Genomic DNA, 25219 nt, shown 5'->3' on the forward strand with positions numbered 1-25219 from the left:
ATCATAAGTCAACCCCTTCATCCCAGGGATCAACCAGGTAAACCTCTGGACCGTCTCCAAAGCCAGTATATCCTTCCTCAAATATGGAGACCAGAACTTGACACAGTACTCCAGGTGCGGTCTCACCAGTACCTTATACGGTTGCAACATTGTCTCCCTATTCCTGAATTCAATTCCTCTAGCGATGAAGGCCAACATTCCATTTGCCTTCTTAATAACCTGCTGCACCTGCAACCTAACTTTTTGCGATTCATGCACAAGCACTCCCAAGTCCTTCTGCACAATAGCATACTGTAGTTTTTCACCATTTAAATAATATTCAGCTCTTTTATTTTTCTTGCCAAAGTGGATAACCTCACACTTACTAACATTGTACCCCATCTGCCAGACCTTTGCCCACTCATCCAGCTTAACTATATCCCTCTGCAGACTCTCCACATCCTCATTACAATTTGTTCTTCCACTCAATTTGGTGTCATCCGCAAACTTGGCTACACCACATTTTGTCCCCTCCTCCAAGTCATCAATGTAAATGAACAGTTGTGGGCCTAGCACCGACCCCTGCGGCACCACACTTACCACTCTCTGCCAACCTGAAAAACTCCCACTTATCCCGACTCTCTGCCTCCTGTCAGACAACCAATTTCGATCTATGCCAATATACTTCCCTGGACTCCATTTTCCTGTAACTTACTGATAAGTCTCTTGTGTGGCACCTTATCAAATGCTTTCTGGAAATCCAAATATACAACATCAACCTGTTCCCCTCTATCCACCGCACCCATTATATCCTCAAAGAATCCTAATAAGTTTATCAAACAAGATCTTCCCTTTCTAAAACCATGCTGCGTCTGCCTGATTGAACCCTTGCGTTCCAAAAGTTTCACTATTTCATCTTTAATGACGGCTTCAAGCATTTTTCCAACTACAGACGTCAAGCTAATTGGCCGATAATTTCCAGTCTTCTGCCTACAACCCTTCTTAAAAAGTGGCGTGACATTTGCTGTCTTCCAGTCTGCCGGGACCTGCCCAGAATCCAAGGAATTTTGGTATATGACCACCAATGCATCAACTACAACTTCTGCCATTTCCTTCAGAACTCTTGGATGCATATCATCAGGACCAGGTGATTTGTCTGGCTTTAGTCCCATTAGTTTCTCCATCACTACTTCCTTTGTAACAACTATTTTATCAAGGCCCTCCACAACATTCGCATCCTTAACTCCGCACTTGGGCATGCTGGAGGTGTCTTCCACCTGAAGACTGACACAAAATATTTGTTCAATGCCTCGGCCATTTCCTCATTTTTTGCTACCAGTTTTCCTTTCTCATCCTCCAAGGGTCCTATGTTAACTCTGGCCACCCTCTTCTGTTTTATATATTATAAAAGTTTTTGCTTTCTGTTTTTATATTTTGTGCCAATTTACTTTCATAATCCTTTTTCCCATTTCTTATTACCCGCTTCATAACCCCTTGTTGTCTCTTAAAGTTATCCCAGTCTTCCAGTTTCCCACTGCTCTTTGCAGCTTTGTACACCTGCGCCTTCAATTTTATACTCTCCTTTAGTTCCTTTGTTAACCACGGTTGATTTTTCCCTCTCTTGCTGCCCTTTTTCCTGACCGGAATATATTTTTGTTGAGCATTACAAAATATTTCTTTGAAAATCTTCCACTGTTCCTCAACTGTTTCATCAATTAGCCTGTGCTCCCAGTCCACTCTGCCCAATTCCTCCCTCATCCTATGAGAATGTTGGGCCTCATTATAACAGTGTATGAGCTATAAAGGTAGAACTGCTGATGGTTGAGGTAATTTATCACTAATAAGAATTCTGTTTTCCTTTTTTTTGGCTAAACAGCTTCTTTCTTGGTACTGGGTTTAGTTTTTCTTTTTTTATAATAAAATTTCAATACAATATAATCTATTTGATTAAAATGTGGGGTAACTTGGATGAAGTGATACAAGCGTAATGCAGCTGCTTGACTTTTTATATATATATATACACATCTGTAGGTAGTCTGTATGTTTGCATGTGAAATTTCACAGTTAATAAAAATATTGAAAAGAACATGTAAGGCTGAAAACCATCAAGACTGAAAACATTTCTTGCTTTCAATTTGTTTACCAATACATTTTTTTTGGTAGCTATAGATGTGACTTAAACTAATTTACCATTATAACATGCCCAGTGTAGAGGCGTGTAACCATGATTGTCTGAAACTGTGGGAGCAATATCCATTGAGGATGCAGCTTGAAGGAGGGCTCCAAGTACTCCTACATGTCCACAGGCTGCTGCCAAATGCAGAGATGTGCGGCCTTTGCAGTCCCGAATTAAAAAGTTGGCATTGTGTTGAAGTAAAGTTTCGACACACTCTTCATGACCAGTAACTGCCTACAAAATAACATTTAAGAACTTATAACAATATGTTATATGTAAAATTGTGTTGTTTCAGAAGTCAACAATAAATGATTGTCTCACATTATACTTGTGCACTGTGAATAAATTCACTACAAGTAGCAATATTAAACAAAGTTTATGAAATTCATTAGCTATTCTAAGTCTCTCAGCCTCCTGTGATTACATTTCCAATGTTACTTTGGTTCTTTAAAAATAAATTCCAGCCAATTGTTCAATTAACAGTAAAATGTGGTCTAACATTCGATCCCGACTCAAAATCTGACCGGCTTCAAATATCCTTTCATTTAATTACATGATGTTTCTGTCCTGCTCTTATTCAAAATATGCAAATCGTTTAGTTTTTCATTAAAAAATTATTATCCAAACGGATGATGCTTTTTTACCAAAGCTTCTGTAACTAAAATAATCATAAATGATTCAATAAAAAGCTGCTTGCAACACTATTATATTGGATGTGTTTACTTTATTTAGTACATTTAACTAATTTTTTAGTTTAAATTCATGTACTCCTGTGAATTTCTGAAACTAGTTAGAACAAGCAGTCAGGTAACATTTGCATCAGATGATTGTGGCATCCACTGAAAGCAGAAATACAACAGTCTCACCCCTCTGTGCAATGCTGTTCGACCCCATTTGTCTTTGGCATCTACATTTGCTCCCTTATTAAGAAGTGAGTACACACAATCTGTATGTCCATTCAAAACTGACAGCATCAATGGAGTTCTATAACAAAAAAAAACCAATATTTACACTGCATTAATGTCAAGATTAAGAAACAGTTGATTAAAAAAATCAATGTAATTTATAAAAGTTCATATTTTTTTCAAGAGTACATACATGACATTACAAACAACCCTGAGATTCTTTTTTGTGTGGTCCAGGCTGAATTTCTACTTAACAGTAGTGCAAAAACTGTACTCTTGGAAAGATACGTATACAAAAGAGAGAAATGTAAACAAATTGACTCGACAGATTCAGAAAATAAATATTCAATAATAAATAATGTGCAAAGCAAGAGTCCTTGGATGAGTTTCTGATTGCATTTGTAGTTTAGGAGTCTGATGGTGCTACTTTCCTGTGTGACTGTGCGGCCAGGTACAATTCAAATGTCATCTACACATTTGCCAAAACTGGCAGAATCACAGACTTCTATGACGTCGCGTACAGGAGGAACATAGATCAGCTGGTTGAGTGGTGCCACAACCATGCACTCAACGTCAGCAAAACCAAGGAGCTGATTGTGGACTGCAGGAAGGGGAAATCAGGAGATCACAAATAAGTCCTCATTGAGGGTCAGCAGTGGAAAGAGTTAAGAGCTTCAAGTTCTAGGGTGTCAACATCTCTGACCTGGGGCCTCCATGTCAATGCAATCATGAAGAAGGCTCACCATCGGTTATATTTTGTGAGGAGTTGGAGATTTGGTATGTCACCAAAGACTCCAACAAATTTCCTACAGGTATACTATGGAGAGCTGTATACATTACCTTTTGCAAGGCTTTCTGCTCATAAGTATTGGTTGACCATACCAGGCTGTGATATAGCCAGACAACACACACACTTTTCACAACACACCTGTACAAGTTTTTCGATATCATACCAAACCTTCGCAAACTCTTGAGGAAGTAGAGGTGCTGACACGCTTTCTTCACGATGACATTAGTGTGTTGGGTTCATGATAGGTCCTCTAAGATAGTGGCTTCAAGAAATTTTCATTTGCTCACCCTCTCCACCTCTGTTCCCCCAATGTACCTGCCTCCTCCTCCCTCTGATCTCCCCTACGCTTGGTTCTCAGTAGAGGCTTTACCTTCGCCCTCCTCCACCTGCACCTTAATGAGTTTCCTACATGCCATGATGATGAACTCTTCTTCCATTGCCTCCATCTCCAGGCCTACTTCCATGAAAGTGACTCTCAACCTCCCCCATCCAAGACCCCCTTCTCCTGCTTAAAGCCTTCTTACTCCTCTTGGACATCTCGTCCTGGCCAGCTACATACTCTGGATCTTTTTTTTTTATTTTCAATGGCCTCAGAGTCATCAACCGTTTCAACCTCACCATTCCCCTCTTCCAATCTCATCTTCTCTGAACTCTCTGCCCTCCACTCTCTCCGCAACAATCCCAATCTCACTTTCAAACCCACAAACAAGGTGCTGCTGTGATCTGGTGCACTGACCTCTACCTTGCCGGTGCCAGATGTCAGCTCTCAGACACCTCCTCCTACTTACCCTTGCACAGGACATCATACCATTATATCAAACCACCAACCTCATCACCTCTGGTTACCTACCTCCCAAGGCTTCGAATTTAATTGTTTCCCATCCCCGCACTGCCCAGTTCTACCTCTTACCCAAGATACATAACCCAATTATCCCGGTAGACTCATTCTTTCCACTTTCCCCACTAAACTAGTATTGCCTTTCTTTGATTCCACCTTTTCTCCTCTGGTCCAATCCATTCCCACCTACATTCACAAAATCTCACATGCCCTCCACCTATTCAATGATTTTCAATTCTATGAACTTGACCGCCAATCCCTTTACACCTCTAACCCCACACAGGTCTCAAAGCCCTTTGCTTCTTTCTTGAGAAGAGACCTAACCAGTCACCATTCACTACCACCCTCCTCTGCCTGGTAGAACTGGTTCTCATTCTTAATAACTTCCCCTTTGCTTCACCCCACTTTTTTCAAATCAAAGGTCTAGCTGTGGGAACCGTATAGGTTCCAGCTATGCCTATCTGCTTTTGGGCTTTGTGGAGCAATCCATACTGCAAGCCTACACAGGCAAGGCCCCTCAACTCTTCATCCGCTGTACTGACGATTACATAGGGGCTATCTTATGCACCCGCGATGGGCTCATCAGTTTCATTCCCTTCTAGCAATGTTTCCACTGCATCTGATGAGGGCTTCCAGTCCAGATTATCTGAAATGTCTGCCTTTTTCCAAATATATGGGTTCCTCTCCACCACTTTGAACTCAGTCCTTACATGCATCCCCTCCATTTCCTGGTCATCTGCTCTGGCCCCCTCTGCCCCCAGATATAACAAACACAGGATTCCCCTTGACCTTACCAACCATCCCACTAGCCTCCGCAGCCAATGCATTATCTTCTATAATTTCTGCCACCTACCAGGTGATCCCACCATGAGACACAACTTCCCCTCTCTGCCTTCCGTAGGACTGCTCCCTCATCCACACATCCTTCCCCTCCAATTGCCTCCTTGGCACCTTCCCCATGGCCACAGGATGTGCCACACTTGCACCCTCACCTTCTCCTTCACAATCATTCAGAGCACCAAACAGTCCTTTCAAGTGAAGCAACACTTCATGTGTATCTGCTCCTTGTGGCTTTCTCTACATCTTGGAGACTGGGCACAGACTGGGAGATCGCTTCGCTGAGCACCTTCGCTCTGTCTGCATCCATGACAGGGATCTCCCAGTGGCCAACCATCCCAATTCTACACCCCATTTCTATGCTAACATGTCTGTCCATGTCATCATGTACTATCCCACCAAGACCACCTGCAAATTCAAGGAACAACACTTGATTTTCTCTCTGGGGACTCTCTAACCGGATGGCATTAACATCGACTTCTCCGGTTTCTGCTCGCTTACTCTCTGTTCTCCCTCCCTTCCTTTTGACTTCTTTCCTCTCACTCTCCAGCCCCTTCCTTCTCCATTCACAGAGCTGTCCCTCCTCCCCTGCTGCTGGTGTGCCCTCCCTCCCTTATCCACACCTATTACCTTCTACCTTTGGGACCCTGCTCCTCCCCCTACAATTTTGTTTGGGAACCTGCTCACATTTTATCATGCCAAATGAAGGGCTTAAGATCAAAACGTTGGTTATACCTTTGCTATATTAAGTACACTGACCAGCTGATTTTCTTCAGATGTGTTTTTATACAAACTTCTGTCTTCAGCGATGAGTTAAAAATGTCTTTCAAGGTCCCAACTATTTCCTTCCTGCCTACCCACAATGTTCTGGGTGCATCCATGCATCCACCTTGATTCAATCTATCATTGCTAATAGTTCTTCATTACTGATGCAGTCATGCCCTTGGCTGTCCTTAGTTTCCTCCCACCCTTCCCATTACTGCTTATCCTGTTCAACACATTCACAAAATGATCTTCCCCATCTCCTGAGTCTACATAGATGCCCACCTTATCTCACATATTCTTTCCCTTGAGACCCTTTTTATCTTTATACATATAATCTTATTTCCCTCTTCACTATGCTCCTGCATTCCTTATATTCCTCAAGGGATTCCCTCAAACATGATAATGTGCCTTTTTTCTTTTTGATCTATGGCTCTCTCCCTCTTGTTCCCTCACCCTGCTATTCCTGTCCTTTACCCTGTCCTGGACCTTCCTTATCGCCCACTTAAACTTCTTCCATTTGGTAATCATGCTTTCACTCTAACTATTGTATCCTGTCAACTATTGCCTAACCTTGTACAAATTAAGTGATATTTTGTCTGCAATTCACGTACAAAGTAACTTTTATTTAGATGCACAAAAATGTTCCCTATGTTTTACAAAATGAAACCTAGTAAAAATACTTTACTCACTGTCCATTTCCATCTTGAATATCCTCCGCTGTGTAGAGATCAGCGTTACCTATTAGGAGACGTAGGCACTCTGAGTGGCCATTTGTTGCTGATAAATAAGCAAAAAAAAATTCAATAGAATACCAAATGCACAAAGTATATTATTCTAATAATGCCCAATTAATTTCACAACTGTTAATTTAAAGCACAGTAACAGGCCCTTTCTGTCCAGAAGCCCATGCTGTCCAATTATACCTACATCCCTGGTACGTTTTGAACTGTGGGAGGAAACCAAAGTACTTGGAGGAAACCCATGCAGAGACGGGGAAAATGTACAAGCTCCTTACAGACAGCGCCAGATTCGAGCCCCAGTTACCAGTGCTGCAACAATGTTGTGCTAACCACGACACCAACCATGCCATCCTGAAATAGCATCTAGCAGAATCCAGATATTTTCCAAGCTAATTCATGAGTGTCAGATCATGTCATTAATCAGATTTTTTTTGAAGAGGTGACAAAGAAGATTGGCAAAGATGGGGCAGTCGACTTTGTGTATATGGACTTCAGCAAGGTCCTTTGACAATGACCGGTTATTCTGAAAGGTTAAATTACATGGGACCCAAGGTGAGCTGGCCCAATTAGATTCAAAACTGGCTGAGAAGGAGACAGAGGGTAGCAGTGAAAGGATATTTTTTTCTGATTTGAAACACGTCCAATGCTTTGTACTGGGCGTCTGTACTGGGTCCACTGTTGTTTGTTGTCCATATTAACAATTTAGATGGCAATGTAGTCAATATGATTAGCGCATTTGCACATGAGACCAAAATTGGTGGTGCAGTGGATAGTAAGAAAGGATATTTAAGTTTACAACAGGATCGAGAGGTGGGCCTTGAAGTGGCAAATGGAATTCAACTCTGCCAAGAGATCTTACACTTCGGTATCAAACCAGGGCAGGACTTGCACAGCAAATGGGAGGATGTTGTGCAACAGAGCGATCTGGAGGTACTGTGCATTGTCCAGAGCAAGAATCACCAGGGTGAGAAACAGCTTCTTCCCACAGGCAATGAGACTGCTGAATGACTGATGAACTGCTTGTGCAAACCCTCAGTAACTCAACTATTTATTTATACTAAAAATTAAAAGGTGAAGGTTCCATTATTGTCACATAATACTACATTTAGAATGTAACACACATGAAATTCTTTAACTTTTGTCTACCGCAAGGCAGACGGAGAATCACCACTTTGTCCAGCTCCTTACAGAAACTTACAGCACCAAGTGCTCCTAGGCTGTCTCCCCTCCAAGTACTTACCAGTCCTGTGCCTGCTTAGCTTCTGAAATAGACAATTCCAGGCGTATTTAGGCTATTAGGTGCTAACCCTAAATAAACTACTATATATTTAGTTTAAATAACCCTAAATAAATATAAATAAACAAACTTAAAATGTGGCAAAGGTGGTGAAAGTTTCATTTGGCATGTTGGCCTTCATTGGATCGGGTATAGAATACAAAAGCTGGAACATCATGATTCAGCAGTACAAGTTGCAAATTGAAGTAGCTCAGCAAAACCTAGCACAAAACTATCTTGACTGGCATCAGCTGGTTTCATGATCATAATGTAGTTATTGCAGGTAATATCTGCAGGTTATCCTGCTACGATTCTCAGCCGTTAATTCTTAGAGGTACATAAAAAAAAGAACACTGAAATAATACTTTGAGTCCTCCCGCCCTGATCTTAAAATTCTTCTTCATTTAAATAATTTGTTCTAAAATTTCATGAATCTTATTAAAAAGCATTGCACTTTAAAGTTTTACACTTTATCAAGAACATGTCTTATTCAAATTGGTTGATTGATTCATAATTCATCATAATCCTGATCTTAATTTAGATATAACTGGGATTATACTGTATGTAACAAGTTCTGATTAAATTATTAAGAATCCAAATGCTTTTAGTGAATTTCTAGGGAAGTCATCATTGAAGTTACCACATCCGATATGCCTTCCTATTCTCAGTTCTTTGATGAACACAGCTGCAGAAAGATTCAAATCAGGCAGTACTACACAAATTTGTAATTGCACTGAATTACCCAAAACAGAAAGGCCAATTGTTTCAGCAAAATGGACCATTTAAAGAATTTGATTGTTTGTATCTTGATTCTAACAAAAAAGCTGCTTTGGCCTATCAAACAAGATTTTTAAAAGACCAAGACTCTTCAAGTGTCAAAAACACAAACAGTTAAACAAGAAGGTCCGCAGGTGCTGGGGTCAAGTGCAATACACAAATATGCTGGAGAAACTCAGCAGGTCACACAGCAAGGACCCAGACCCGAAACATTGGTTCCTCTTTACTTCTGATGGATGCTAAACAACCTGCTGAGTTTCTCCAGCATATTTAAGTATTGCATATAACACAAACAAGCCATTTGTTCCTGCTAACTTAGGTGTCTACCTGAGCTAGTCCATTTACTTGTGTTTGGTCCAAATCCCTCAATCTTTCTTATCTAAATGCCTGAATCATTGTAATTGTATTTGACTCTACAAGTTCCTCGTTTCGGATTCCTACCACCCTGTCTGTGACTTGTCACTCAGGTCCCCTTCAAATCATTTCCCTTTCACCTCAAATCTATGTTCTCTCTTGAAGACCCATCTACCTTGAGGTAAAAGGGCATCTATGACCCTCTTGATTTTAGAAATCTCTACAGGGTTTATAGAATATTTTTGGCCTACTTTGCTTCAGGGAAAACAGTTCCAACCTATCCAACCTCTCTTTGCAACTAAGCTCTCCAGTACCAGCAATATTCTTGTGAATCTTTTCTGAACCTTTTCTAGATTAATCGTATCCTTACTAAGGATATGGTGATCAGAATTACACAAATACTCCAAGTGTGGTCTCACCAATGTTTTGCATGGTTATAACATAGCATTAACCATTGTATTCAACACCGCAACTGATGAAGCCAACTCAATGTTCCAATTGATGAATGCAAGTAGGACATGTGCCTTCTTCACCATCCTATCTAACTGGTGTGGAGATTTTTTGAGAATTGTTGAAGATGCGTTCAAACCTGCATTACTGACTCATGCTGTATTTATGCAGATGATACAAAAGTTGAAGGTGTTGTGGATAGTATAGAAGTCTGTCATAGATTACAACAGGATACAGACAGGATGCAGAGTTTGGCAGAAGAATGGCAGATGGAGTTCAAACTGAATAAGTGTGAGGTGATGTACTTTGGAAGGTTGAACTTGAAGGGGGAGTACATGGTTAATGGCAGGATTTAGAGTATGGTGGAACAGAGAGATTCACATCCAAAGATCCCTCAAAGCTGCCATGCAAGTTGATTGGGTGGTTAAGAAGGCGTATGGTGTATTGGCCATCACTAGTCGGGAGATTGACTTCAAAGGCTATGATGTCATAGTGCAGTTTGAGAAAACTCGAGTTTGACCTCACTTGGGGTATTGTGCTAAATTTTGGATGCTTCATTATAAGAAGATGCAGATCCTTTAGGGAGGGTGCAGAGGAGATTCATGAGGATACTGCCTGGATTGAAAGAAAGGTTAACAGAGCTAGGGCTTTTTGCTTTGGAGTGATGAAGTATGAGAGGAGACTAATAAAATTACATAGTGTACTTAAAACATTGGTGAGGTCAAATTTGGAATATTGTGTGAAGTTCTGGTCACCTTACTACAGGAAGGATATCAATAAGATTGAGAGAGTGCAGAGAAGATTTACTAAGATGTTACCAGGATTTCATGAGTTGAGTTGCAGGTAAAGATTAAACAGGTTAGGACTTTATTTCTTGGAACGAAGCAGAATAAGGGGAGATTTGATGAGGTTTACAAGATTATTAGAGGTAGGTATAGACAGAGTGGATGTGAGTAGGCTTTTTCCATTTAGATTGGGGGAGATAAGAGAGAACATGACTATAGGGGGAAAAGTTTAGGAGGAACACAGGGGGTATTTCACTCAGAAAGTGATGGGAGTGTGGAATGAGCTGCCATCTGACATGGTGAATATGGCTCAATCTTAAGTTTTAAGAATAAATTGGATAGATACATAGATGGGAGAGGTTATGGAAAAGAAGCAGGTCATTGGGACAAGTGAAATAATGGTTGGCCAGACTAGAAGGGCCGAATGGCCTGTTTTCCTGTGGTGTAGCTTTCTATGGTTCTACACAAGATCATGAGGGCTCGATAAGATGGATATCCAGCACCTTTTTGCTGGGGTGATAATAGCAAATACAAGAGGATATTTGTTCAAAAGTAAATCACGAAAATCTGTAGACACAATGGATGAAGTAAAAACAAAATGCTGGAGATGCCCAGCAGATCAAACAGCGTCATTTATGTAGCAAAGATAAAAATACATAACCAATGTTTTGGGCTAAGCCCTTTATCAATGTAGGAGAGAATGTCAGTAGGCATCTGAACAAAAAGGTGGAGACGGGAGATGATAGGTGGAGAAAGGAGGGAGGGAACAGCAGCAATGAGGAGGAGGAGAGATGTCTGGGTGGGTAAGAGGAAAGGGAGGGGAGAACTGGAAAGATAGGAAAGGAAGAGGGAAAAGGTGCGCAAGTTTAGCAGAGAGCAGAGGTCAATGTTAAAGGTGAGTGGAGGAAAGTTTACAGGAGATTTTTTTTTTAAAGTGTGTGGATGGGTGCCTGGAATGCATTCTGTACATGGTGGTGGAGGCTTGTACAATAGGTACATTCAAAAAATTCTTAAATAGGCTCATGAATGCATGAAAAACAGAGGGTTATCTGTGTGAGGCAAGAAAAAAATTAGATCGTTGTGTAGTAGATTTACATAAATTGGCATAACATGGTGGGCTGAAGGGCCTGTATTGTGCCGTAATAGTCTATATTCTTGGCCAGAAAGGCCTCGTGGTGTCAAAAGGCTACATCATACTCTACCTAACTCTCTCATGTTGGCATAGAAAGTTCAGTTCTGTTTCTGTGCAATGCTGATCCTCAGCATAGCTGGGGGATTTGGCATTAAATGTCAAAGATAACTCGATTCTCTTTTGTTTTGAAATGGACATTGTCTGATACCTTTGTGTTGTGAAACCTTTTCAGTGTGCTCATTCATCTGCTGAGGTGATGTGAATAGAACTGAACATTGATCATCAACAAGCATATTACTTCTGTAATGCAAAGCCATAGGTGAAGCAGCTGAAGTGTTTTGTCCCAAGGATACTTTCTAGATCAGGGGTTTTCAAAACTGCCCCCCTCAACTCACATTCCACTTTAAGCAATCCCTATGCTATAAGTAATCCTTTACTAATTACAGAGCCCTTAAGGTGGTATGTGAGTGGAAAGAAAAAGTTTGAAAACCACAGTTTTATTCGTATCTAATTAACTCGTTATGTGCACAGCTTCATAACTCCAAAGGAAATGGGCCAATGACAATTTTTCTTAAGCAAAATATTTCAGTAACAATTAGGTTTAGAGCAGTGGTTCTCAACCTTCCCTTCCCACTCACAGACCACCTTTAGCAATACCTTATCTATCACAGAGCACTTACAGCAATAGGGATTGCTCAAGTTGGAATGTGAGTTGAGGGTGGCAGTTTGGAAACCCTGTTCTTGAACAACTACTGTAATGATGCCGGATGGTTTACAACCACTCCAACATTGAATTGTTTTTTTCCATTTCCATTAACTTCAGTTTCTTAAAGGTTCTTGATGCAAAGCTCAGCCAAATGCTGCCTTGACATTAAGGACTCATCTTACATCTGGAATTCAGAACTACGGTTCAGTGATGGCTCTCTCTAATACTAATACAAATTAAAAACAAAAAATAAGTGGGTGGCATTGTAGATCTACTTCTGACCACTGCTTAGTGAGTGGCATAATTTATGGGGAGTCAACGGGAATGGGGTGAGAAAACATGGCATGGAAAAGGCTGTGGTTCATTACAAATAGTTCTGAGTGGTAGACATTTCCAACAAAGGAAAGTAAGTTGCAAGTTAGCTGGAAAAATAACACAATATATATAATTTTTACTTGATCTCACTCCTCCAAGGATTGAAGATAAATTTCTTGTACTTTATTTCTCTCAAGTCGGCATTGCTGGTACAGTTCTGTTTCTGATCAATGTTTTTCCTCAGGATAGTAAAACCCATTCCATTCAGCCTTGCTTTCCCATGAGATTTTGTTAGTAAAATGTAGATAAATGGTTTCATCCAAATTTGGTACAATATATTTTGTACATTATGAACTCCTCTTTCCTGGCTTACTCATTAGGAATCTGCAAGATTATGTCTCAAATATAGATTTTGCTCTAATGTTTTAGGATTAAAGATCTCGGACACCGATTTCATTCTTTTTTAAATAATATAATTAAATATATACAAACCTGCAGCATGAATTGGAGTTCTTTTAGTCACAAAATCTTTCACAAGAATGGATGCTCCCTGATTGATCAAAACATTCACACACTCCACGTGTCCTTTGAAAGCTGCTAGGTCCAATGGTGTGCGTCCATTATTATTTCTCACATCCAGATCTAAGAGGGACTGTACCAGTACCTCTAAAGCTTGGTGATGACCATGATAGGCCTGTAAATTATACAGTTATCCTTTTAGGAAAATATTCATTTGAACAAATTTTAAAAATCTACAAATAAAAATCAATTTTGAATAAATTCTCAGTATTAATTCTGTGCCCAAAAAACATTGTGTAACAAAGCAATAATTAAAAATGGTGACAACTGCATAGATGCTTTGCAGTTAACAGTAAAGCCTCTTCAAATGAGTTTTAACTTTTTGCATTTCTATTGAGATGCAAATGTTTTATCTATTCCATACAAAATGTTATTAAAATTGCTTTAAACATTTAATTTACACAATAGCAGCTATTTTAATATCTAATGCGATAGAAACGAAGGATTCAAAAAGTAATCACAGCTCACAAGATGTAAAGGTGCACTCAGAAAGTAATATTATAAATTTATATGAGATACAGCAGGTTAGATGTGTGACTAAAGAGCACGTTAATTTAGAGGATTGATATATTGTCCAGATACATTCATTAATATTTTCTACTTACAGCCAAATGTAATGGACTGATGGGTGCTCTGTTATCAGAATCATTTAGCATGTCTGTACCTGAAGTTTCCATCAACTGACAAAGTAAATAAGATACTTTAGAGTGAAGCTGTTACAAGGTCCAAGCTGTTACAAGGAAAATATCAATGCAAAGCTAATACAGATATCCATTGGCTTGTGAATATTAAATTTATGATTTTCTATGATAAATAAGTAACCCTTTGAGGAAACACATTTGATATATACACTTTATTTTCACCATAATGAGTAATCCTTAATGTTAAGGGTAGAGAGAAAGAGTTTTTGACACTATTAATAAGTAGCAACAGAAAGCAGTGCAGCTTTATCCATAAAAATAGCTATCAACCCAATAACAGTTACTCTTAAACACAATGCTGATCACACAGGCAAATGATGCAAATAACTAATGAAAGGGATGCTTTCCTATAGGTAGGTGACCAAAACTGCCCAAAATACTTCCAATTTGGTCTCACTGATATCTTATACAACTTCAACATATAATCCCAACTCTTGTGCCAAAAGCTCTCTTTATGAGCCTACCTACCCAGATTACCACTTTCAAGGAATTATGTATCTGTATTCCCTGATTGCACTGTTCTGTCACACTCCTTAGTTCCCTACAGTTTAACATGATTACTATACTATTAGTATTAATCAGGAAACTATTAATAGTAGACTTTAAATGAAATGGTGCTGGCTCAACGGGCCGAAGGGCCTACTCCAGCTCCTATTGTCTATCCAAAAGTTCTTATTGCAAGTCATGCAGTAAATTTTTAAACTGTATTTTTAAACTGAATCAGAATAGGACATATGTGGTAAAGTAAGAAGAATCAGAATAGGACATATGTGGTAAATGGGAGAGCATTGAGGAATACAGAAGAGCAGAAAGATTTAGGAGTAACGGTACATCGTTCCCTGAAGGTAGACACTCACGTGAATAGGGTGGTGAAGAAGGCTTTTAGTATGCTGGCCTTTATCAATCATTGCATGGAATATAGGAGTTGGGAGGTGATGTTGAGATTGTATAAGACGTTGGTGCGGCCTAATTTGGAGTTCTGTGTGCAGTTCTGGTCGCCTAATTATAGGAAGGATATAAACAGAGTGGAGAGAGTGCAGAGAAGGTTTACCAGAATGTTGCCTGGGTTTAAGCATCTGGAGTATGGGGAGAGATTGGACAGATTGGGTCTTTATTCTTTGGAGCGTAGAAGGTTGAGAGGGGATTTAATAGAAGTATTTAAGATTATGAAAGGGATAGACAGAATGGATGTGGATAGACTATTTCCGTTAAGAGGAGGAAAGTTTAAAACAAGAGGACATGAGTTAAGAATTAAGGGGCAGAGGTTTAGAGGTAACATGAGGGGGAACATCTTTACTCAGAGAGTGGTAGCTGTGTGGAATGATCTTCCGGGAGAAATAGTGGCGGCGGAGTCAATTGTATTATTTAAGAAAAGGTTGGACAGGTATATAGATGAGAAGAAGATGGAGGGTTATGGGCATTGTGCAGGGAGGTGGGACTAGAAAGGGGTGTTTGGTTCGGTGCGGACTAGAAGGGCCTAATGGCCTGTTTCCGTGCTGTAATTGTTATGTTTATGTTATGTTTCATTGGGGCTCTAGGTAGTGAAAAAAAAAACCAAGTCAACCTCCTCCCAGTTGAGATGCAAAAATCAAATGCAAGCGACATTGTCTTAACAAGATGAAGCTTCAACCTGAAACTAACAAGTTATTCATCCAAGGGCCACTTAACAGATGGTAGAGTGCAGGTTCTCCCAAGTTCTCCAACCACACATTTTAAATAGCTTTATTTAGGGTAGCACAGTTAGAGTAGCGGTTAGTGCAATGCTATTACAGTGCCAGCAACCTGGGTTTGAATCCGGCACTCTCCGTAAGGAGTTTGTACATTCTCCATGTGTCTGCCCTGGATACTCCAGTTTCCTCCCACCCTTCAAAGTGTACAGGGGTTGAGGGTTAATTGGGGTATTTGGGTGGCACGCGCTTGTTGGCCGGCCTGTAACCTTGCTGTATGTCTAATTTTAAAAAACGTATGGATCTCATTCATATTGTTTATTATTGGTTTACATGGACGTGCTTGAAAGTCAAACTTCAAATGTTGTGACAAAGTGAATATTCACTAACCCGTAAATTTAATTTTCCATGGCTATTTGTTAAACTCAATGACATTAATTGATGCTGATACAATTCAAAGTACAAAATGAATAACATACCACATCTAGAGGAGTTTCATTTGCAATCTAGAAAAATTTAAAAAGAAATAAAATATATACTACATAGCTCTGATATCACTATAAATACCCCCTCCAAAGAGTAACAAACCAAAGGACATAATCAATTTTCTTACTTTAGAATTCCTATATTAAAAAAAACTGTGATGGCATTACAATACAGATTGATACAAACAGATTTAAGGACAGCTAACTTGCTAAATAGTATTTATGGGATAGTGCCACATTAAAAATACTTGTAATAAGAACAGTAAATGCTGTAAATATTTTTGTATCATTTTGGATTTCCAATGTTGTAACCTGAAATTCTTTGGAACCTAACCCAATAATTGCACTTCAAACTTGAGTCTATTATAACAGGCACACAATCCTTTATCCAGAAAGTTCCAAAAACTGGCATCTTTTTTTTCCTGGTGCTGGTGGGGGGGGGGGGGAGTGGGGAAGCGAGAGAGAGAGAGAGAGAGAGAGAGAGAGAGAGAGAGAGAGAGAGAGAGAGAGAAATATAACTGGGTTGGGCAGGGGGGAGGAGAGATGGCAGCATGACTAGGGCAGGTGGGAGGAGAGAGACGGCAGCGCGACTCGGGCGGGCGAGGGGTTGAGAGACAGCAGCACGACTCGGGGGCGGGGGAGAGACGGCAGCGCGATTCGGGTGGGCAAGGGGGAGAGAGACGGCAGCGCGACTGGAAAGGGATGGATATGGTAGCACAATTTGGGTGGGCTTAAATCTGGGGCAGCTGGTTTTTGTTCTGAAATCCGGATAAAGGATTGTGTACCTGTACAGTACAACTCTGATTATCCAAAATAGTTGGGACTGGGCCTATATCAGATAAATGTTTTTTTTTTCTGGATAACTAGTCATTTAAAAAAAAATCAGCCCAGTAGCAACAGCAGGTAAAACACAGGATTTTGTCGACTCTGTGGTTAAGTGAAAAAACAAAAAAAATGCTGGAGAAACTCAACAAAGGTAAAGATACATCACCAACGTTATCAAGATGTGGGGGGGACATGAGAGATATCTGAACAAAAGGGGGGGAAGGGGGATGGTGAGGGTGGGAGATGATAGGTGGAGGGGGGTGGACACTGCAGGAGGGGGGGAGAGGGAAGGATTCTAGGCTTGATGGAGAGAGAAACTGGAATAACTAGTTAAAGGTGGGTGGGGGGGGGGGGGGAAAGAAAGCTTATTAGTGGAATACAGTGAACTCAATGTTCATGCATTGGGGTTGGAGGGTGTCCAGATGAAAAATGAGGTTTTTGTTCCTCCAATCTGTGGGTGGTCAGGATGGGGTAGTGTGAAAGCCCATGGACAGACATGTGAGCTTGAGAGTGTGACTCAGAATTGAAATGGTTGGCTACGGGGAGGTTGCTTTTGTTGCGAATGGAGAGGAGGTGCTGGGCGAAGCGATCTCCTACTCTGCGACTGGTCTCTCTGATGTAGAGAGGGCCACAGAGGGTGCACCGGATGGAGTAAATGAGTTCTTGGAAAGTACAGGTGAAGTGTTTTGGACCTTGGACCATGGTGAGGGAAGAGGTGTGGATGCAGGTACTACACCTCCTATGATCACAGTGAAAGGAGCTGGGGGGGGGGGGGCGGGGTGCGATGGGTGGGGAGGGAAGAGTGTACAAGGAAGTCACAGAGGGAGCGGTCCCTGCAGGAGGCTGAGAGGGGAAAAGAAGGAAAAATGTGTCTGGTGGTGGGGTCCTGTAGAAAGTACCAAAAACTCTGGCGGATAATGTGTTGGTTGCGGAGGCTGGTGGGGTGGTAGGTGATGAAGAGAGGGATTTTGTGCTTATTGTTTCTAGGAACAGGGTGTGCTAGGGCAGATGAGTGGGGAATGGAGGAGATGAGGGTGAGGACCGAGTTAATAGTGGTGAAGGGAAAGCCACATTTGTGGAAGGTGGCAGACATTTCAGAGGCTCTGGACTGGAAGACTTCATCTTGCGGGGCAGATGCAGTGGAGATGGAGAAATTGAGATGGACTCTTTGCAGGGCACAGGGTGTGAGGATGTATAGTCCAGGTAGTTGTGGGAGTTAGAGGGAGTTTTGGATAATCAGACTTGTACTGAACTTCATTCTATTTATTGAAAACATTTAACAGGACTTAAAATGAATAAAATTAAATATACTGACGAGTTCAAGGCATAAACGATGTCCATAGGCAGCAGCATAGTGCACTGCATTATAGCCTTGTTTATCTCGAATTCCAGGATTGGCATCATTGCGTAGTAAGTATTCCAGGCACCTGCACATAGTTAGAAACTGCCTTAATTGAGTAGCAATTTAAAATAATCTCCAACAAACAACAAACTTCAAAATGAACAAAGACTGATATATTTTTTTGCTTTTCAGCCAAAATACCAAATGCTGGGAATGTTATTTTTAAAAAAGCTGAAAATTCGCAATAACTCAAGAGAGAAAAAATGTTTCAAATCAATGGCCTTTGATCAGGTTTTATATTAACAAAATTAAATGCATCAGGAAAGAGATGATTGTTATTTTTCAGATTGCATGGAAAGCCTTTGACAATCACCACTACAAAAATTTTAACAACACTTCACTGTGGGAAAAAAAACCTGCTGTAATTAAGAATCATTTCTTTTCCCCCACTGTACATCATTTTGTGCCACACTGGACACAAACATGCTAACTCAAACATCCTTCCATCAATCATGAATTTCTTTTCAAAGACACATTTTGGTGAGTACCACTTTGTTTCATCTTCAGAAGTGATAATCAGAATCGTCAGTCTTGGTGACCATTTTGAGACTGCAAATACAAATTTGCACGCATGATTGGTTATTGATGTACAAACAGGTTTTGTTTCAATATCCTCTACATTTCTACTGACAATGATAGTGCAGCTCACCTATTGCAGATAACAGCTCAGGTGAAGTACTGGAGGCCAATCCAAATGCATGAACTACACCCAAGTATATAGTTTATTTCCAAATCCAATCTTAATAAGTTTGCAGGCATCAATTGGTTACATATATTACAGAATTAAATGCATCTGCAGGGTTTTGCTTGTCCTGTTTGTATTTCATATCTATAGGCTAGCATTTATTAAACACTTTTCAAGTACAGTAAACCCCCCCCAACATCTCCTCCCCCCCCAACATCTCCTCCCCCCCCAACATCTCCTCCCCCCCCAATATCTCCCCCCCCCCCCAACATCTCCTCCCCCCCCCTCAGTATCTGGGACTTATGGGGATTGGTAGATGCTGGATAAGCAAATTTTCCAGTTGCTTGAGACTGCGTGTTGCGTGATTAGCGAATTGACCGCTAGGGATGTGCCAATTTTAAACTTTGTATTTTTTACTTATTTATTTTCCACTATTTATTTTGGTGGTTGCCTGAATTCCGATAACAGTGGTTTTACTGCATTACAATGACTTCTGTTAGTTTTAGTCGACCATTGAAATTCTGACGAACATAAGCCTATTTGTGAATTGACAGTAATTTATGCATCTCTTTAATGAGGAAGCTTGTTGTGTATAAGACCGCCCTGCTGTACATCATGACACCCACATCATGATGTCACCCCCCCATCTGTATGTCAGTAGCCATGTTAGTTTGATGGCATTAAAGAATGAGAAAAGCACCACGTCTCTAAGTCCGAATTGTTTAAGTGCATACACGACAAAACTTACTATTTCTTATGCTCTGAACAGATCTCAATCACACTGCTGCAAAGTCAGAGAACACAGGTGGCACGGATGGCGTACTGGTTAGTGCAACACTGTTACAGCGCCAGCGATAGGGTCTGGGGTTCAAATCCCACGCTGTCCCTGTGTCCATGTGGGTTTTCCACAGGGGCTCCGGTTTCCTCCCACTATTTGAAACATTCTGGGGGTGTAGGTTAATTGGGTGGCACAGGCTCGTGGGCTGAAAGGGCCTGTATCCATCTGTATATCTAAATTAAAATTTAAATGACTGAGGTTATCCTCAGTGGATATATTGTTCTCCGTGTACAGTTGTAACTCAATGTGAGGTTGCTGAGAACAAGGCCAAGTAGGTCTTTTGCCCACAAGTCCTGCCAATATCATTTTGAAAATCTACCCTTGAAAGCACTTGCAACCAAATAGTACCATCTAAAGAGGAGCTAATGCAAGACAAATAGTTTTCTTGATTGAATTCTCAAAAACCCTATATAAAGACTTTGAGAGTGGAAGAGTTAATATTTCAAGTCATTGACTTTACAACAGAATAGAGAAGAGTTGGATATTAAATGCCTTTTAAGATGTAGAGATGGGGATCCGGTGGACAAAGGGAATGTCTGTGATAGGCCAAGAGAGATTGATTGGTGAGAGATTTGCAAGGAATGATGCTACAAACTGAGAAAAGGAGTGAAAGTTTGTTAACTGCAGATTATCTACATCTAGGATATATAAAGAAGGAACCAAGAGAAAAAAAAACAATGCTGGAATGATTATATACAAACTGACAAGCAAAACACTCCAGCTGCTGGACATTTAATATACAAAATCATTGCAAATACTCAAGGACAGGTAGGAGCTCTCAACAGAGTTAACCTTACAGGTGGTTAACCTGGAATGGATTGGGAAGTGAAAACCAGCATGTATTTATAAAGGCAAATAATGTCTAATAATAGTTTTTTATGAAATAAAGTAACAAAAATGTTTAATGAGAGAAAAAAAACAGTTGTTGTAGCATCTGGACTTCCAAATGGCATTATTTGTCTTCTACTTAGATCTTTTCCAACAGACTGTATGTTGTCATGGAGAATTTAAGACATCAAGTGGAATGTAACTATTTAAAAGAGGAAGAAAGAAAGAAAAAACATACAGCCATTCTCAACCCTTTTTTTTGTGACTTTGATCCCTTAGCACTCTGCTCAAAGTTTATGGACCCCCTTTCCTGTGAAGTTTTGGTTTCTTCCATACACTCTCCTAGAGATTACGTAAGAAGTATTTATGTTATTATAGAGCCCCCATTGAGAATGGCTTGTCTAGATAACCAACCATTAGAAAAATATTACAATCTATTATTAAGGAAGTGGTGGCAGTGCATTGAGAAAATAGCAATCTGTTTTGGAAGAGTAAATATGGCTTTATGAAAGGGAAATTGTATTCAACATATGAGATTTTTTTCTTAATTTACATAGGAAAATAGAAAATGGGGAACCTATTGATGCTGTCAGAGTTGAATAACATAGAAACAGGCCTAACAGCTCACCACATCAATATGAACGATCATATACATTGAAACAAATCCCATTTCTGCATTAATTCCATTTCTTTCAACACCTTGCTCACTCAAGTATCTGTCAAGATACCTTTCAGGTTTGTGACAGATCCTGCCTCTACTAAAATTTACCCTTCGGATCTCCTTTTGACCTCCTACCTCTCACCTTAAAATAATGCCCTCAATTTCAGAAATTGCTACCACAGGAAATAAACACAGGCAATATCTCCAGCATAATCATGAACAGAACTGTACACAATGTCCAAGTGTAGTCTCACTAACATTTTTTTTAGAATTATAATATGACATCCCACTCTTGTACTCAATGTCTCAGGTGGGCATGCCAATATACCTTCCTGACCACCCTGTCTATCCATCCAATTTTCGAAGAATGATGTTATTGTAGCCCAAGGTCTCTCTGGTAACAACACTTCCCAGGTCCATATGACTTACTGTGTACGTCCTACCCTAGTTAAACTTGATTTAACTTCCAGCTGCCAATTCCTTTCCCACCTTCCCAGTTGATCTATATAATTTTTGAATATTCAGAAGGTCTTCAAAATGGCACCTCACAGTTGTCATTGGAAACAATTAGAACAGTCAGAACTGGGAACAAAATACGAGCATGGACAGAGAACTGGTTAATGGACAGACACCAGGAATCAGTCATTTTAATAAAAGATAGCAATGACGAATGAGATACACAAGGATCAGTGATGGGACCCAATTGTTCATAATCTATATCAATGATGTGGATAGGAAACCCAGTCTGGTGATTACACTAAACTGAGTGGATGCGTAGATTACAAAGAGAACATAATAACATAAGAAATAGGAGCAGCGCCCTTCCGAGTCTGGTCTGCCTTTCAATGTGATCGTGGCTGATCCGAGGTTTTTTTGAACAAGAGTCAAATTAAGTAAAAGAAATGCCCACTTTTTCTACTTCTATTTTATGTCTTGGGGTTTGTTACCTTTCAATCCCCATATATTTATTTTTCTTCTTGCAAACTTATGCTTGCTTCTTTCAGTTCCATGTTCAATCAACCTGTTCTTCACTGTTTAATAGGTATTATGTACCTATTTTCATGATAAACAAAACTGTTTAATTTCTCTACTTTTTAAAAAATTCACCATTTTCCTGTCACAATCTGCAAGAGATCCACTTCAAGTTTTGCTTACATGTTCTTTTCTTTTTGTATCCAAAGAGAGTTTAACAATCTTTGTTTCTCTTTAGATTATTCATGTATTTTATTTTTCCATTTCTCACCAATGCTTTAGTTCTTCTTTGCTGAACTCCAAAATATTCTCACTCCTCAGGATGACTGCTCTTTATGACAATATTGTAATCATTTTTTCCTTTGGGTTCTGCAGGTTCCAATGTGAGGATAGGTGGTGCAGCTCATAAAAATGAGAGGTGATGTTTTTAAAGTGTAAGAGATTTTGGTAGGTTAGATGCTGAAGAATGTTTCCCATTCAAGAGGAAACCTAGAAATGGGAACATTGTTTTTTTTTTAAAAAAAGGGTTAGCCATTTAACCCAAAGGCACAGAGAATTTGTTCTCTTAGAGAGTTGCAATTGCTGATCTTTTTCACCCCAAGTAGCTGAGGAGGCAGAGTCATTAAATACATTCAAAGCTGAGACAAAATCTTTAAGATCATAGCAGAATCAGATGTTACTCAAAGTGAGCAAGAACATTGATTTATGACCATGATCAGATGCAGATATCTTAACAAAAGGCACAACTGAACCTCGAGGGTGGTGGAAAGAGCGGATCTTAACTTGTGGATTCATCTTTCAGGTGACAGCCATAAAAGGCTGCTTGCAGCATTGCCTGGTCCGCCTGAAAGGTGCTATTATCCAGTGGTGCCTTGTAGATCTGATGAAGGCGGGACGACTGATGCTGCAGCACCTCACCTCATAAATATGTGGCATAGCAATGGCTGTCTTCCCTACCCATAATCTACCACGCAGATGGAACCGCTCTGTGTTTCCCAGCTGTGTGGGGAATTATGGGTAGGAAAGACTGTCATTACTATGCCGTGTTTTAACACAGTAGCACCAACGGACAACTGATCTGGTCAGCGAGCAGTCAAACGTCAGTCCATTCATAAACTTGACTCCCGCCAAACGCAGCTGGAGGAATGGGTTGGGGGGGGCTCGAGCCAGTATAAGCATGAGAGAATATCGCAGGCTTAAAGAAATAAACTCCAACCTGTAATTTCAAGTTCAGAAAGAGGGCAGCAGAAGCTACATTCCACATATTCAGAGACCCTTCTAGACCAAGGCATCAACATCTTGTCCGTCCCTTCCCTGACACAATTAAGGGAGCTTATTGGAATGCATGGGCATGAAAAATACCCTTCGCTGGACTGCTAATTGCAGCCAGCAACAGCTAAACAGACTCATATTTGCATAATGAACTGTCAATGGAGTAAGCCTTTCATGAGCACTCCCCCCCACCCCAAAACTCAACTAAGGCATTACTACTAGCCCTTTACTGTCAAAGGAGGCTGCCAGAAGCCAGCACCGACAGATAAGCTGGTACTGTAGTTTTGGTCACCCTTGTGTGGCTCATAATCTCATTACTTCCAGTGACCACAACAGATATTAATGTATATTTTGTATGAACATTCCCAGACAGCCATCAACATTATGAATCTCCACATATTTTTGCCACCTTTGATTGATGTGACTCCCTTTTTCCTGCTTTTGGAAATGAACAAATGTATAATGCAAATCTTTATAACAAAGAGTCTGAGGAAATCTGTGTTTGATAATTATGCAAAAGAATGACTTATAATCTGTATCCCTTGCCTTGAATCTTTGAATGAGACCAGTGTTACTGAGGGGTGGTCTACCAAACAATAACAACTGCTCATTCCCACTAGCATTATTCGAATAAAATCTGTTTGTGTTGTACTGTGTGGCTTGGTTGTACTTTTTGTACCTTGACAGGAACATGACTATCACACTTTCATTTTATAGTAAAAACACAATGTTGGAGAAACTCATCAGGTCAGTGCCTTTTATGTAGCAAAAGACACTGGCCCACTGAGTTTCTCCTGCATTGTGTTTTTGCCATGGTGTCTGCAGACTCGTGTTTTACTTTACTTTCATTTTCTATATTGTCTCCATATGTTTAACCCAGTGTATAACAGTGATGAATGCAATATAGCCCACATACAAGCTGTTTAATCTGAAGGAGTGATAAAAGCCCCTTTTACACTTGCCGATAATCCCAGGAATCGAACGCCAATCGACCTTTAAAGTGGCAAGTGCGAAAGCAACATTTGCTCAACGCCGGCATCAGATGACATCATCTCACACCGGGGATTGCTGGCCTCGACCCCTAGTACAATCCCCGGCATCCACAGATGTCGGTGTGGGGATCAGGCAAGGGTGAAACGGGCAATTGGATTGCAGGCTCTTCCTAGTAAAGGTAGAGCAGACTAAACACTGGGGATAAACCCTTGCAAGTGTGAAAGCGTTCATGTCCCAGTTAGAAGTTGTCTAGTGTGAAAGGTCAAACCCCCATTCCTAACCCGGGACACTGAACGGCTGATTTATTGGGACACAAGTGCAAAAGGGGCTATGACAGTGACTGTGGTATTCAGTTGACGTCGCTTTGACATGATCTGGGCAATTCAATATCATTCCAATTGCTTGCTGAAAATATCCTAGATGGCTTTGCTTGTGATGGTACTTGCAATTTTTATCTCTCTTCTGATTTATTGAATGAGAACATTC

General features: G+C 40.3%; 1 protein-coding gene across 8 annotated transcripts in view; it reads right to left on the minus strand.

The window, feature by feature from the left end:
- Positions 1-25219, minus strand: part of LOC138750698 (serine/threonine-protein phosphatase 6 regulatory ankyrin repeat subunit A) — a 226568-nt gene that overhangs the window by 24755 nt on the left and 176594 nt on the right. For all 8 annotated transcript variants that reach the window (XM_069912781.1, XM_069912764.1, XM_069912800.1 and 5 more), the window contains 7 exons: positions 18398-18509; positions 16252-16278; positions 14010-14084; positions 13318-13519; positions 6980-7067; positions 3022-3139; positions 2170-2389 (listed from right to left, as the gene is read on the minus strand). In XM_069912781.1, the coding sequence (XP_069768882.1) occupies positions 2170-2389; positions 3022-3139; positions 6980-7067; positions 13318-13519; positions 14010-14084; positions 16252-16278; positions 18398-18509 (842 nt within the window). The remainder of the gene's footprint in view (positions 1-2169; positions 2390-3021; positions 3140-6979; positions 7068-13317; positions 13520-14009; positions 14085-16251; positions 16279-18397; positions 18510-25219) is intronic.

Source organism: Narcine bancroftii, chromosome 1 (assembly GCF_036971445.1).
Source record: "Narcine bancroftii isolate sNarBan1 chromosome 1, sNarBan1.hap1, whole genome shotgun sequence".
Lineage (NCBI taxonomy): Eukaryota > Metazoa > Chordata > Chondrichthyes > Torpediniformes > Narcinidae > Narcine > Narcine bancroftii.